This window comes from Diachasmimorpha longicaudata, chromosome 5 (assembly GCF_034640455.1).
Source record: "Diachasmimorpha longicaudata isolate KC_UGA_2023 chromosome 5, iyDiaLong2, whole genome shotgun sequence".
Lineage (NCBI taxonomy): Eukaryota > Metazoa > Arthropoda > Insecta > Hymenoptera > Braconidae > Diachasmimorpha > Diachasmimorpha longicaudata.
The window spans coordinates 5,904,338-5,921,368 of record NC_087229.1 but is presented as its reverse complement, the minus strand read 5'-3'; the positions used below and the strand labels follow the sequence as shown (position 1 = coordinate 5,921,368).

Genomic DNA, 17,031 nt, shown 5'->3' with positions numbered 1-17,031 from the left:
GGAAATAGAACTCATCTTTAAGACATTGTACACAACTTACACTTATTTGACGACATTTTTTCAAGAGAGCACTTCGAGCGTTTCGAGCCGAGAGGTCGTCGAGACGAATGTAGTCACCCAGACAATCGGTCCTGACGGTATTTCCGGGGATGTGGTTGGTCTTTTCAGCGACGAAATCGCCATAACACCCACCAAAGTCCAGGAGATCCCCAAAACCACAGCTTTACCCGATGTTACTGAAAAGTTGGAAGAATTTTTGACAACGGCTGAGGACACCACCACTGAAGCATCATTTACGACTCCGAGGGACGAGGAAGAGATGCAAATCGATGTGGTATCACAACTGGAGCCTAGCCCAACGTCCACATTGATTCCAGAAACTTTGAAGGCAGAAACCAAGACCTATTTCACAACTTACACGTACTTTACAACGATTTTCGTGGACGATGAGACGGAAATTGAAACAAGAACCGAAGTCTTCAGTAACATTGTGACTGAGCCCTTCGAGCCCACAGCTGTGGTAGCCCCTCCGGATCAAACGGAGACACCCGCTCCCACGACTCCAAAAAGTCAGCCAGTGCCTCCTCCCGAAATTCTCGCATACCTCGAAGCCCTGAAAAAGCAAAAGTCTCAGGAGGAAGCCTTGAAAGTCGCTAAGAAGGTCCAAGAAGCTGTTCTACCTCCGCCAACGACCCCACCTCCAGAAGAACCGACAACAATTCCCATCACAACGGAACTACCTGCTGACGTCACTGAGGCATCATTCGAAGAGGGTGAAGTTTTGGGATCGATGATCACGGACGTCGTGTCGTCTTCGAGCTCCAGCGATGGCCAAGTGCTGGAGCCCTCGATGGACAAACGAAACGTTGGATCGATGTTCGAGGATCAGGAGCTCTCTGAGTCCAATCATCACGACGTTGAGCCTGCACCAACACTTCTCTTGCGGACGAGCTACACAACCTTCACCTACTTCACAACAATGTACAAAGGAGACGCCAGTAATGTGGTGTCGCGTCTACAGACGGTCACGAACATTGTAACTGAAACGATCCGACCTACACCAGCTATGGAGATGATTGAGCCGACAAGCACCCTACCCGTCACCTATTTCACGACGTTCACCTACTGGACAACATTCTATAAGGGCGGAGACACGATAACCACGAGCCGTGAGGAGACCGTCAGTAATGTGGTGACACCCGGAGTATCGCCAACACCGACAGTACAACTAGGCGTCATCATGACTTACCGGCCGGACACTGAGGAAGAGGATCTGGTCACCGAGAAAGCCATCACTGATAACGAAGTTATGCAGCATGACACATCAACCGCACAGAAGGGCATTGTTTATGCAGTTACTGAATCCGATGAGACCAAGTCCGATGAAGTAAAGAGTACTACTATCAGCCCAGACCCTACGACCTACTACACTACTTTCACGTACTTCACAACATCGTACATCGGTAATGAGACAGTCCTTAACTCAAGGCTGGAAACGATCACGAGTGTCGCATATCCCGGAGAAGTATTGAAGGCCACGGGACGAGCGATTGGTTCGCCGGCGTCAAAGATTCAGGACTTGGAGACTGAGGAGAAGGTGAGAACGGTAAATATAACGCCAACTAAAGTTCCTGAAGAACCCAAGACGGGTCTGATCTCAACGATTAGGTCCAGCGCAGTTAGCGATGACACTACAACCCATTATATGACCGACGTTTATGGAACTTATATTGATGGGTTATACGCGCAGGTGGTGCAGAGTACGACGAGTCTCGAGTCCCAGTCAACTTCAACAACTGCTATGCCAGTGTTTACAACGCCACCGTTAACAGCAACTCCAGTTCTGCCAACGGGAATTCTGTCCTTGAATCGAGGCAGCATCGTCGAGGCTGACGAAGTGACCACAATTTATTTCACCACGAGTCAGCTTGGAACTCTCATCGATGGACTCTATGCCAAGGTTATAGAGAGTATGTCCAGCACGAGGATTGACGCGGACAAAAAGCTTCAATTGAAACCAACAGAGGAGCGTCATCGAACGGGTCTGGTTAGACTCATAAAAGGACAGATCGAAACGAACGGATCGACGATTGTCTACCAGTCCAAGGTGATTGGTACGAATATTGAAGGAAGATACGCCCAAATAATCGAAAGCACCTCTAGTTATCTTCTGGGATCCACTGACAGAATCCTACCTACGGCAACCTCGTCAGCTGATGTCACCAAAGCACCTGATGTTCTCGCACCCTCTCCAGCTGTCATTCAGTCATCCATACCGGAGAATCACAGCAATAATGAGGATGAGGATGGAAATGTGGAGGAAGAGAATGAAGAGGACGATGAGGAGAATGAAGAGGAGGGTGAGGACGACGATGGCAAGACGAAGAAAAAATCAAGGCTAACGTTTTCTAGTCGCAAGCGTACCTTTACCCCTGTTATTCGTCCCTTCTTGTCCAGAAGTAGACCGACATTCAATCCCAAGAGGAAGGGAGCACAAGCAGCGACTACCATTACCAGAACCGATATCACGCCGACGATAACAGCGACATTAGCTGGTACAAAGAGCAATCGATTTGCATCATCGCGCGGAAGAGGAACGCCATCAGCAGCAGCTGCTGGAGTCGTCAGCTCATCAAGAAGATTCTCAGGGAGACGGGGCTCTAGCATTTCCCCACAAGCGTCTTCCTCAATTGCTCCCAACTCCAGGGGACGACAGTCATCTCGAATTGCTCCCTCTCCAACGTACTCCGTCAACCGACGAGGTCCTAGCTCTATTCGGGGATCATCAGCCAGACCATTGATAAGAGGATCATCGAGCTCCACCTTCCCAGGATCTTCCAGTAGAGGTTTTCGGGGTGGTATCAGACCATCCTCGACTCTTCCCAGATCACCACAGTCAGCGAACCCAACTCAATTAATAAGAACTGATGATCAGGATGATGAAGCCAATGAGTTCACTGCAACGACGTTTGTGACTGACGAGACACCTTATTCCACCATCGACGATGAGTTCGGCGAGACTATTACGACGATCCCAGTGAAAACGACGACCGAGTCTTCCAGGAGATCCACCAATCCTCTCTTGAGATTCAGAAGGCCAAATCAATTGTCTCGAGGACCTCCACCGACTCGAAGAACAACGACAACGACTCCAAAGCCCACGGCACCTGCGAGATCCTCAAATGCTCGGTCTCTTACAGCTCCGCCATTGAACAACAGATTCCGCGGAAACAATCGGCTATTCCCTCCTCGTAACTTCATCAATCAACCGACAACCGATCCCGAAGATGGAGAGTACGAAACTACTGAGGTCCCCGGCATCACAGCCAAGACCTTTGATTACGAAAAACCAGTTGAAGAAATTGTTGATAATGACTACGAGGGATCTGAGAACAATAAGAGAAGGCGAATCGCCACGACAACAACACCTGCACCACAGAGAGTCGCTTACGGTAATAGATTCGCCGGTCAGAGAAGAAGGGCGAAACGTCAAGCGAGTCAACTGCGCTCATATCAAAGCAACAGATACAGACGACCTGGGACACTGGCCTCGGCCGAGGATAGATCAGACGTTGATACCTCAAGTAATAATGACGAGTCCCTGAAGACGAATCGATCTCCCTTCAATGGTAGAACGAGATCTCTCACATCATCGGCCCGTCCCCTGCCTAAAACCAGCAGTGAAAAATACTCATCTGGCGAGTCTTCGGAAGGCTCAAAGTCCCGTCGGAGGCCGGCTAGTCCTCGAGTAAAGCCGACTCCGACAACATCTTCCGGAAGGCAATTCACCCTGCGCGAGAAAACACCCAGTAATTACAAGCGAACATCAGTAGCGTCCAAAGGTAACTTACGAGGATCAAACAGCCCGCGAGTTAGAACACCCACGAGAAGAACAGATTCCGCGGAATATCGACGGGGCTCGACATCGCGAACTCCGACACGAGCAAGAAGTCCCAGCAGACGAGTTTCCTCTCAAAGAGGACGAGGATCCAAAGAAGATTATTCCTACAATAAAGATGATGGAACCATCACAGTGACTCATTACGTTCCAACTCAGGCGACAATTCCAATCTTCACAAATGGTGTGACAGAGCATCGGAGTATCATTACAGCGAGTCCAAGTATCGAAGTTCTGGGACCAGAGAGATACAATACGGTCAATGGTGGAGATGGGCTGCCACTCCTGGTAATAGCATCGGAGTCTTCCGCGGTGAATCTCAACGGACAGACGGAAGTGACACGATTCTTACTCCATACAACCCCCACTAGCCGAGTATCACACACCTTAACGACAGTCAATGGACGTAGAGTCTCGCAGTCCTTGATAGTTCCATCGACGATCTACTCGGTTGAAAATGTTGTATCGACGATACCAGCGTCACTGCCCAGTGGTAACGCACCTCTCGCCAATATCCTCCTGTCCCAATTGCTCCTTGGACAATTGGGTGGACAGAACGCCCTGCTTGGTCCGAATGGTGCTGGTGGTGGTGGTGCCACTGATGTGACACCAACGACCACCTACAACACTAGAACCACCTCCTACGTCACAACAATCACAAAGCAGCGAAGCACAGTCATTCCTCTGACCTTCCGGGGCAAAGAGATCTTCACGACTCTCACCGATTCCTCGACGAATGTCATTACAGCAACAGAATTCATCACAGATACAGTGGTGGTGACTCCAACGGCTGCTTTTCCACATGCAAATCTGAATTCTCTTCTTCTGCTTCTTCAACAACAGCCACAAGCTTCACAATTCCCACAGGCCCAGCAACAAGATCCTCTCTTTGCAGCAGCGCCCATCTTCACACAAAGCAATTCTCTTCCCGGTGAGCTTGAACGAAAGTACCAACCGGCCGACTTGGACTACAGACCTGAGGAGGAATCCTCATCTGACGCCGATGATTTTGATAAACCAGTGAAACAGCGGGCAAAACTCCAGAAAAAAGAGACACCTGAATCAAGTGTTGTAACTCTCTACGTCTCTGGAAAGAGACCAGGAGAATTCAGCACAATTTTATCGACAGTCAAAGTTGGAGAGGACTCAACAATGTCCAGAAAACGCAGGGACGTTATCCAGGTTCAACCATCAATACCTCCATCGCTAATTGCCAATTCGGGGGCTGAATTGAGCAGGCTCAATCCTAGTGAAGAGTCCATCAACGCTCATTCACCCACCCAGAGTCTTGAGAGTGTTGTGGGTGACGTAGGACGGCACATCTCCACGTCTATCCATGCCTGAATCCCATAACTCCGATCCCTTCATTTCCATTACAATAAAATTAAGACAAAACTCGAAGCTGAACATCTTCCAAAAATCGAGGATATCCATCTAAACTAGTTATTGAATACTCATATGTTGGAGCATCACGAGAAAATGTCCGGCTTCACAGCTCAAATAACTAAGAATTAATACTCCTTTCAAAGTTAATCCTATCACTCGTCGAATTTTTCATCTCGCTCTCCTGTCCTCACTCTATTTACTATTAATTAATTAACAAATTGGAATGCTCTCGTGTTCCAATTTCCTCACACAATGAGTTCATTCATTTCCTGCCCCCTCATCATTTCCCGCCGCACGCGCGCCCACACGACCACTGAAAAGAAAACTCTAAGAATGCCTAGATCGTCCAATCAAACAATTGGACAACATACCAAAACAAAAGCAACAAAACCGATATTTTGGAAAATGGGGAAATTTGAGAGGAAAATCAACCATTACGCTTTTATCGCTGCCTTAGCTTGTTGGCCCCTTTAACGGAGGTAACGGATAAATCCCCTGGTGATTGACAAAACTGTAATATCGAATTTGTGAGAAAAGAAATCAAGAGACAAGAGGAAAAGAGTCGCTCTTTTCAGATGAGCCTATTGGAGAATCATTCTTTGGCCAAAAGTATCGAATTGACGAGCTTGACGGCGACTTGGACGACTATCCTGGTATCAGAAGGAAAGTTGTCAAAATTCCAATTGTCAGAACTACTGAAAAGCACAAGTACACCGTTGTAAGACGACGACCGCTCATTACCTACACAAAGTCCTCACCAATTGCTCAGGAAATTCAACAGACGTCTTCTGTACCAAGACGCATTGTCGTAACGAGAGTACGCAATGTGGCGGCTAGATCTCGGTACTTTTCAAATTACGACGCAAATTATTACGATGAACCTGAGGACTTTGATGCCCCTAAGAGACACAAGGTCACCATCACGCGCACGAGGAAGCTGAAGCCGACAGTGCGGGTTGAGCCTACGACGACACCAAGGAGAGTTGTAAGAAAGAAATTGGTAAATGTAAGGCCGATCATTACACCAACTCCTACGTACGCTATTATCACTACTGGGTTCTACGGGATTCCCAGCCCATCGGATAATGAGGAGGACTACGAGAGTGAAGAGGAGACTGTGGGAACTACACCGAGGGATGGTGTTAATGACAGTCGATTGGTTAATGACATTGATGAGACCGTGAAGTATCCTCTGGAAGCTAGCACCGAAAATGGGAAAATTGAGGAACAGGTGGAAAATGAAGAAGTTGAAGATGTTGCGATCACAACTGAATCCACTCCAGTTATCATCACTGACCACTTCTTCTTCCCCGCTTCAGATGATGAAAACGAGGATTATGATGAAGACGAAGATGTAAATTCCCCGGAGCAAACTACTTTAAGTGGCGCTGGTGAAATCCCAGAGGATGGAACCACTTCTAAGCCTGTTGAAATGACTTCTGAAGTTCCTGAAGTAACAAGAGCTCCGGAAATCGATGAATCTGAAGACCAAACCACGACGACGGTGACTGAAGATCTAAAGTTACCTCCTCAAGTCAAAGAAGTGCTTGAGAAGGACGAAGAGCAAATTTTACCTCCGCAAGTGAGAGAAGAATCATCTAAAGAAGATGAAGGGACAACATTATCCTCACCAGTCAGAGAAGAGACCTCTGAAGAAGGAGAAAAGCAAACTTTACGTCCTGAAGATGAAGAACAGTCAGATAAAGAGGATGAACATCAAACTTTGCCTCCAGAAATCAAAACGGAATTGTCTGAAGAAGCAGACGACCAAACTGTACCTCCGAAGGTAAAAGAAGAGTCTAAAGAGGATGAAGAGCAAACTTCATCCCCGGAAGTCAAAGAAGAATCGTCTAAACAACCCGAAGACCAAACTGTGTCCCCAGAAGTAGAAGAAGAGTCAGATAAAGACGATGAGGCGCGAACTTTACCCCCGGAGGTCAAAGAAGGATCATCCGAAGAAGGTGAAGAAAGGCGAGAAGAACAACAGCAACAAGAAGAAAAGGAAGTGGAGAAGGAATCGCAGGAAGAGCTTCCAACAGAAATGACAATTGAAGGCTCCCTCGAACCCTCACCATCTCCAGTTGTCTCAGAGTCGACAATGTCGAATGACTTTTCATCATCAATGACAGAATCTCCCAATGATGTGACAGGAGATCTCCTGGAGTCTTCCCTAGAAATCTTCTCCACATCCACATCGTCTTCTGATATCCTCACGGTAATTCCTCCCGAATTTCCCAGCACCTTCACCGAAGAGATAACTCCAACATCGACCATCAGACTATCCGATATCTCTAAAAACGCGACAACCGTTGTCTCCTCTTCCCCAACCCCCGAGGAAATTGAAGCTGGCCTCTCCGACGAGCTCTACCTGTCCCTCTCGCGCCTCAATATCCCTGATATATCATCATCTCGGGATGTTGACATAGGGGAGAAAGGTGTCGAGCCCACACCGACAGTCATCTTCACAGAGACTGTTGTCACATCCACTCGTTTGAGGACTTATACTTACGTCGTGACGAAATTGAATGGACTCGAGACTGAGGTGACCTCCTCTACGACAGTTAGACCACGCGTTACAACACTGACACTCACTGTTCCCATAACAATTACCCCTTCCACCATCACGGATTCCATGAGCTCCAGGACCATTATGACTGATCATTCGGAAATTGGTAAGTATATTCCCCTAGTGCGCTCTTCAGAGGTCGTTATTGTCTTCTGATTATTAATTTAGATCGATTAATTGTGGTGAGGACAGGGGTGAAAATTTCATAGATTTTAATGAGAGTTTTGTGGAATTTTGATAGAATTCCAATAGACTTTTTTGGAATATTTTATATATCTTTCGATTGCATTGTTTCATACGCGAAAAGCGTCAAGTGCACGAGATTATTTCAGAACGAAAGCTTTAGCTTCAAAGATATTTGCAAAGTCTTGTCGTTTTTCAACCCCTCACCACAAATTTGTACAAATGATTTTCTATTTCTTGAAGACTGAATAAATCTATTTCTCCTTTCCCATTTCTCGTCTTCAATTAATCTCTTGGATTATTGTAAATATTGTACATTTGATCGGACTTCAGTTGTATATAAACTGTCTTTGGCATAATTGACTGAACAAAATGGATGAACAATTACTGAGCAAATGAAACCAAATGTGTTATTGATGAAGATAATTAATGGAAATTTTGATACAACAGGAAATTCTAATGTAGAATTTAAAATGCTGGAAGAGGGTGAGGGTAGACGTTTCAACCTCGCGACTAGAGTTATGTCTAACGGCGTGGAGGTGATAGTCGCCGGGCCAACGCCGGCATTGCGATGGGAAAATTCCAATCCTCAGCCGACGTTGACCCTCTCGGATGCTGTGGTAATGATGATGCCTCAGGAGGATCCTAATGAATTCGTTACGAAGACCTGTACTACAACTTTCACCTATTTGAATACAATAACGAAGGACGGAACGACGATTGTGTCTACCGATCAACAGGTAAAATTACAATCCATTGTAATATAAAAGTTATTCGAATACTTTTCTCAAGGAAATTGATTCACGGAAAATCCTGCTCATGAAATTATTCTTGGGTACATTATTATTTCCGAGGACAATTGTTCCGGAAGTCAGACGAGTAAACGAACAAATTAGAATCGGCCACGATTATCTTATCAATTTTGTCCAGGTCGTGGCAAATACAGCAACAGAGGAGCGTCACCGAAAGCCAGGTTCTGAGTCGGCTGCAGTGACCCTGGAAGCTTCCCCCACGTTAAGAACAGAGGTCTTCAAAACCACCTACACATATCTTACCCTCAATGCAGAGCATCCAAACGCAGATGATGCCCTTGGGAGCAGCCAAAAGGTGATTGCCAATACAGTGACAGCACCGCAGCACTACCTGGATATGATTCTGGAGCCATCTGAGTCACATTCACCAGCTCAAACGAATACTTACCTCAGTACCAGGCTCCTCGAGAAAACATTCGTCGAGGATGGGGTGACGAAAATAGCGACACTCAGTGATACCATTACGCGAGTGAGTATTTCTTTGATAAGAATTAATTGTGAATAATCAGCACATGAACTGCCAAGTTATTGCAGGGCCTTATTCTCCTATTAATATCGATGGAGTTTCACGATAAAGAGTCCCGGAATGTAATGAAGACAGCAAAATGTTTATTATGACCTTTTTTCAGTATCCAATTATGCGCTACAAAAAATGAAATCATAAAAATTCTGCCATATCCCTTAGATTTAATAATATTAGCCAAACATTGAACAACCGGACGAGTCGAGTCTTCCAACTATTAAATTTCAAAGAGTTTTTTTATTGACTGCTCCAGTTGATTATCACGGAGTCGGCGCCCCCTCCGCCCCGTCCCATAAGCGTCACCACGACTCTGACAGCTCTGGACAACCCAGAGGACTCCCTAACAGACATAATGAAGACCTACTACATAACTTACACGTACGCCAACACCTACCTTGAGAAAGGAACACCAGTGGTCCGGACCAACGTGGCCACCTCCACCGACGTCACAGTGGAGAAAGTACCGAAGAAGACGACGTCCCCTCAGGATATCGTCTCTCCGATTACCTCCACAGCGAACTCAGATCCCATCAAAATCTTCGCCACGAAGACCTACCTGACGACCTTCACCTACTTCACGACGCTCCTTCAGGCAGGAGCCGACGGTGAAACATCCACAACCATTTCCTCCCGCTCTCACGTAGTAGAGAACGTCGTCACCGAGTCCATTGCGCCCAGTTTACTCAACTCGGGATACATGAATCTCCTGACAACAACTCATCGTTCGGATCCGGTGCAGAATATCGTCACAGGCTCTACCATAATATTCTTCGATGATGAGGATCAGATCTATCCGTCGTCTACTGCTAACCATCCGTCTCCTTCAGCATTGCCGGATTCTTCGTTGGAACATACCAGTGAAGTTCCAGGTAATACTTCAGAGAATAATTAATATATTTATCATTAGAATCATTTTTTTCAACATTTAAAAAATTTATCAATCTTCAGGATTTCTAAAAAGATAAAATTTCCAGACAGTTCCAGCAAATTGTGTAAATAATTTCAACTATTCACAGTTTTTTCACAAGTAATAATTAAAGAAAATGTCACTGGAAGGCATCTTCAAAGGCGCAAATAAAATTACTATATTGTGCCTCTCCCCAGAAGACCCTGGCTCGAAACCCGGAGCGAGCTCCGATAACCACAGCGACAAGAACGACGACATGGAGGACTCCGAAATGAGTGGCTCTGAGAACGACGAGGTCCAGACAGAACTCGAGGAAGGTTCAGAGCGTCCGGTATCAGGCCTGCTAAGTCTGGGTTCCCTAGGAATCAACGGCCTGTCCGCTCTCGGTCCCGTCATAACCGCAATGGCCGGTCTCCTTCAAGGCAAACCATCGTCCAACAACCGAAGGAATGACACTTCCCTCCCGACAACTCCACCTCCTCCCCCAAAGGACACTAGCAACGCAAATGTCAACGTCAATGGAAACATCAATCACTTGAATCAAATTACCACCCAACGCTCGCCGATCTACATTCCAGTCTCGGAATTCGCCGACGGTGACATTGAAACAGCAGAGAGTCAGAATATAGTAACACAGCTGTCAAATCCCAACTTCATCCCGGAGACAAGGCACAAAGTGGCTGCGAGCCTCGTGGACGGTATTCCAATCTCACCAGGTGAGATAATAACAGCGAACAGTGACGTAATCATCGGAAAGCCTGGGAAGCTATCACCCAGACCCCCCCAGACATATGAGGATAGTGGACAAGTGAGTGGCCTGAAGCCTCCACCAGTGTCCGTCCCAAACATTCCAGTCCACCCAGTCCTGGAGGTACTGCGGGATGAGGGAGACACGAAGCCGTACCACTCTCTTCCACAGAAAAAGATCTCCGACCTGTTGAACAAAAAAATCCCCCCTAGAACATCATCGAAGCATGATATCTTGGAGAACGATCCGCTGCTAAGACCTCCAGGCAGACCGAACATCGAGAAGTACGCGAATCCCAATATAAATCACAAGGAGCCACAGTGGTTATCGGATAAATCTCGAAAGCCTTGGAGTTCAAAGGATCCGATAATCTTGCCGCCTCCCCCGCCCTCAACGCCCCCAGCACCATCAAGACTAGACAGTCATCCCCACGTATACCATCACCAGGACGAGCCGACAAGGCCGGCGTGGGCGCAGAAGGATCCGATAGTCAGTGTGGACAGGCTGGAAATCTATTCCCCCAGCCAACAAGTGGCAGTTAAACCCCCAACGTTGACTGAGTCATCTGAGCCGATAATTCATCAAGTGCCTCACGTAATCGACAGATCGACAGGACAGCCACTACTGGTGAACATCCAGCCGAGCCAAGTTGCCAACGTGGTAATCCCCCAGGGCGGCACTCAAGCCCTGATATTTGGTGACACGAGTGAACCGCACATCAGTGGACAGTACTTCGATGATCCCTCCCCGTATCCTGAGCCGGAGATCCCTCTGGAGCTCGACAAAGTTGATGAAAACATATCACACTACATGCTGCCCCCTCCAAACCCATCGGGGAGCTACAAACTACCTGGCAATAATTACCTTCACACTATACCAATATCGAATTCGAAAATCCAGGGGAACTTCTACGACATTGTCAAGCCGGAGAAAACACCCTCTGACATAAGGCTAATTCAACGACCGGATATTCATGGCCAGAGCCAGGGACACGTGCACACGGAGATCCTGGTGCATCATTCGCCTGACAATTTGAACATGAGACAGCAAACAGCCCAGAACAGTCAGGGTTCGATTTATGTCGACCTGTCGCCCCCTCCGCCCCCCAGGGTGGATTATCACCAGCCACCGGTAAACATCGAGCACCTACCACCCAGGAGAAGTGAGCCACCATCACTGGAGTACCCCAGCCACAACTACCATCGATTCAATTACCACGGCCACGAGAAACAAATCAACAAGACACTGGAAAATGAGGTAATGAAGCAAAAGTGGAAGAGCGACAGGCACAAGACTCGAGTGCAGCACCGTCCGAGGCCGTCGGTGCTGAGGAGGCCTTATCCCTCTCACGGAGGGAAGATTAAGTTTCCAGGGAGACCTCAGCTACCGAAGTATCCACAGGTCCCCATCGAGAACCTCCATAAGCTGGGGAATAACAAGGAAACTCAGGAGAAGCCATCGGGTGGAGCGATTGGGTACCAACATCCCCTGACCCACATTCACCATCACCATCACCATGTAGTGCAGCCGCAACAGCCACAAGTGGTGCAGCCACTACAGCCACAAGTAGTGCAGTCGCAACAGCCACAGGTGGTGCAGTTACCTCTGGACATCAGTCCGCCCGAAATTCAAAACTTTGGCCAGATTTTGCCACCTGAGAATGAAGCTGAGATCTGGTCTGGGACGCAGACGGAGAAAACTATCGACTCAGCGGCTGAGGAGTCCGAGGACAGGCCGATGGGATATCCTAAGGGTGCAGAGGGTCAGGAAGGGCACGGGTTGCATGGCGAAAATCAAGAGATTTATCAAGAAGATCAACAGGCCCAGGGACAGCAGGAAGAACAAACAGTTCCAGTCCTCCAGATTGAAGAGAGTCATCCTGTGACAGAAGAATCACCGTCGACTGAAATGCCTTCCTCTGTTGAAGGGGCCAACGCTCAACCAGATTTCTATGACTATGAAATCCAAATGTCTCCGGGAGGCCAAGAGTCTTCAGCTATTCCTGAAGACCATAATGCCGAACATCAGGAACCCGAAGCCCCTCTCAATGATCACCAAGCTCATGAAGTCCAACATCAGGACCACGTGGAGCCTGCTCAAGAGTTCCCGAGCACCTCGAAACCTTCAATGGACAGTCCTGACAATTACGAAGTAATCGAAGGAGTTGCGATTCCTCAGTTCGATTCTAAAACGTTATATGAATTCCCCTCCGACGACACCATCGACCTAAAGCCACCAGTGGAGCCTCCAAGAAGGATATCAACCCCTGATGGTACGGAGGAACCCCTCCAGATATATCCCGAGCCGCATCCGCCAGGAGGTCACGCCCGTCCGCCCACTCACTGGGATGGCCAAGACAGCCAGCAAAACTACCAGAATCGCAAGAACTTGACACAAGTCCCATCCACGTACTTCACCTCTCAACCAAGCCCTCAATCGATGAACAAGAAGTACATAAACACCGAGACCCTGAGGAAGCCAGAAGTCAGTCCATCAACTCGACCACACCCCGCCTATCCCTACATCATCACGAAGCCGCCGGTAGTGCCTCGTCCCGTGTTAATCTCTTCTGAGCCGCCCACTAAGACCAACCAAGAGGTCCTTAAGGACCACAGACCGCCCTCTCGACCAATCATAATGCAGCCAGCGATGCACATCAACAAGGAAAAAGCCCCGGAGACCCTGGAGACAGCCTTCCAGACGAACTTCGCGTCTGCCGACGATGTGGCCCATGTGCCACAAATATCAAAGCCACAGCAGAAGCAGAAGACCCACCACAGAATCGACTCGAAGGTTCCGTCAGAGGACATGATGCCACCGCCTCAGGTGAAGCCGCTACCCCCTCCGAAGGACTCGCAGAACCACGAAGATGATGATCTCAAACCACCGCCAGTTGACACAAATGTCTTGGGTATGTCGCCTCCGCCAGTTTCCCTGATACCAAGTGGTCGTCAGCCTCCCAAGTACATTCCCCTCAAGGACTCCAGCAAGGTCGTCGGAGAAACCCCACCACCACCACCACCTCCACCTCCTCCCCCCAGTCCCTCCAGACCAAGTTACTCGATGGTACCGCCCACATACCCAAGACCAACGAAATCCAGACCTTACCTAGTGCAGCTGCTGTCTCAGGACATGGTACCACCACCTGTCATCGAGTCCTCGAGAATTGAAATAGCAACAGTGCGACCGGCGATCGCCGTATCGGGGTCCATTCAAATTGGCACAGCTGTAGCAACGAGTCATATTCCAGTTATGCAGGACGTCGAGTCAACGATACCAATTGTCCATGGCACAGTGGATCTTCCTGTGGTGATGGACGTGTCCGACATCATGAAGACCATCACAGAGACGAGGAAGCCGGAGTTGATAAGTGTTTATACGGTAAGACCCTTCGAGACTCGTCAGTTGGCGTCCAAGGTGTCAGTGCAGCCGACTCAGATCTTGACGACCCTGGTGATGCCAACGAGGATAAGAACAGCGCCGAGCCACAGAGAGACGCACAAGAAGATCAATCCGTCGTCGTCTGTGCGACCGCAGGTGCACATCACTCGGGTGAATCCGGCCTTCGGTCCTCGGAAGTCAGTTATCCTCGAGGGTAGTCGTCACAGTGTGTCTACTAGGATCTCACCAACACCCACCAAGTCCCTCAATCACTTCAGCAATTTCCCCGCCAACTCCACCACCTCCCGGAACATCGACATCACGTCGGTGAGGAGAGGCTCGTCATCGACGCAAGTACGTGTCGACAGCTTCGCAGAGATGAAACCAAAGGCGGTAACACATTTCAAGACGTTGACGGTTACCAGGACAGAAACGTCCGTTGTAGGCTCACCACCGACGACGAGGACGCTCCTGTTAACCAGCACCATAACGTCGACAATCGTGGAGACCGTCACGGAGACGTTGCTTCGGCCGACGAGTGTCGTCGTAACGTCTGTGACAACTGTCCTTCAATCTGCCCAGTCAACAGCAAGTGTCTACGATACCTATAACTCCCCAGACAATCTCGACTCGATCTTCGTAGTGATGTCCGATCAGAATCCTCCATCACCAGGAGCTGAAGAAGTGGAGGCAGAGTACGGTGGTGAGGAGGAAGTCAGCCGGGACGAGCAAGACACAACGGGGAATGAAATACACAGAGTCCTATCAGGAGGTATCCTCGGAGCACCGGTAGTTCCGTCAGTGTCACACCCCCCGATGCTACAGGAATGCAAACCCGAGTGTCGGGGCTTTAAATCAGAGGTGTGCGCAACAGTGGGAGGTAAACCGCGCTGTATCTGTCGGCCCGGTTTTGCGAGAATGTTCCCCGATCGTCCTTGCAAACCGACCTACACGTACACCATGAAACTACCACTGGAAAGAGTTGGACGGGAGGAAATCAAGTACGAGAAGATGGTGTTGAACAATACTTCATCATCGGGATTCAAGCGTCTTGTGTCGTCAGCTCAAGAAGCCCTCGATCGGACGCTGATGCAGAGCGATCTGAGGGACATCTACAGGGGAGTGGTGATCACGAGATTCCATAAATCCGAGGATCATCCTGCAGAGGTTGAATTCCACGTGCAACTAACAGACAACGCTCACGAGGCCACTCTGAAGGAGACCATGAAGAAGTATCTCATGTCAAGCAATTATTCGTTGGGAGGAACGCATGTTTTTGCATCGCCGAACCTCGCAATGATTGACGCGAGGGACTTTGACGAGTGCACCACCGAGGAAGGAGCTCCCCATCACGATTGCTCTCCTCACGCAGCTTGCTTCAACATCCGCGGATCTTACCAGTGCTCATGCAAGGAGGGCTGGGCGGATCTGTCGGAGAACCCGACGTATCCTGGTAGAATTTGCTCGCAGGCGCCATTGGGATGCGCCAGGTGCAATAACAAAGGGAATTGCATCGGTAATTCCTACGGGCAGGAGGTTTGCGAGTGCTTCCCCTGGCACAGTGGTCAGCGTTGCCAGGTGAATCTCAAGGTCCTGCTGATAGCACTGGTTACCACTGGAGCCATTCTCCTGGGGCTGTTGGGGGTCTGTCTAGCCCTCGCCTGCTTCAGAACTCCCAGGTTGGCTGCGCATAAGCTGAAGAAGGGACGACTCTCCGGGGACAAACGTGCGATGATTTCGAGTGTAAATGGGGGGGATACAAGCAGTGAGGGAAGTGTGGCGGATCTTGCGATTCCTCATCACGTTCCTCATGTACTGCCCCCTCCTCCCAGGGCGAATGCTCCTGTGCCTCCGTTACCTCCGGCACCGCCGAAAGAAACGCAGAAGGGAAAGGGCCGGCACAATTATGCTAAGCATCATCAGAAGAAGTATTCGGGAGAGGTAGGTGGCGAGGATCAGAGGGGACTGAGTGTTATGATACCGAGGGCCAAGTACAGGTCAATGGGACAGGGCCAGTACAAACAGCCCATCACGTCCTTTTCAGCTGATGAACACAAGTTGATTAGTTACCTCGAGGGGAGCAACAGAAAGCAGAGTCTCGCTAGTACGACGAAGGAGTTCATGAAGAGGGATTTCGAGGAGTCTACCATCAGGGTCGTCAAGAGTCCTCCAAACACTGGGGCCCTGGTGAGTGCCGGCTTCCAGGTATCAGCGACAGTTACTAGGGCTGCCGATGATGATTCCACTATTGGGGAGGGAACTCTCGAGCCCTCGACTCTGAAGACGTTGAGGAGTGTGGACTATCAGGACGGTACGTCGACACTGGCTAGGTCGTGCGAGGCCACCACCATTCAGGCGACGACGAAACTCATCAGACTGGATCTTGCGGAGGACGACGGAGAGAACTCCGGGAAACAGAATAGTCGGGGGTCTAAGGATACTAGGGACGCGAGAGACAGCGCCAGTGAGGGACCCATTACAGCGGAGAGGGATCTGGGGAGCACGCTCAGACTACGGCATACGCCGTTGTATAATCCAGACAGAGCGGTAAGTGTTTTTTTGAATAGATTTTGTCTCTCACGACCTTGAAATTCTTCATGTTTTAATCTAACTTATTGAAAATATTC

At 48.9% G+C, this 17,031-nt stretch overlaps 1 protein-coding gene across 3 annotated transcripts in view; it reads left to right on the top strand.

Annotated features, from left to right (window-relative positions):
* Positions 1 to 17,031, top strand: part of LOC135163191 (uncharacterized protein) — a 43,508-nt gene that overhangs the window by 25,329 nt on the left and 1,148 nt on the right. The window contains exons 3-7 of one of the 3 annotated variants that reach the window (XM_064122452.1): positions 5,860 to 7,956; positions 8,484 to 8,773; positions 8,964 to 9,314; positions 9,622 to 10,237; positions 10,476 to 16,951. In XM_064122452.1, coding sequence (XP_063978522.1) covers positions 5,860 to 7,956; positions 8,484 to 8,773; positions 8,964 to 9,314; positions 9,622 to 10,237; positions 10,476 to 16,951 — 9,830 coding nt within the window. Of the gene's footprint in view, positions 1 to 5,859; positions 7,957 to 8,483; positions 8,774 to 8,963; positions 9,315 to 9,621; positions 10,238 to 10,472; positions 16,952 to 17,031 lie in introns of all 3 variants that reach the window. The other 2 variants (XM_064122451.1, XM_064122453.1) reach the window with 2 other exon arrangements.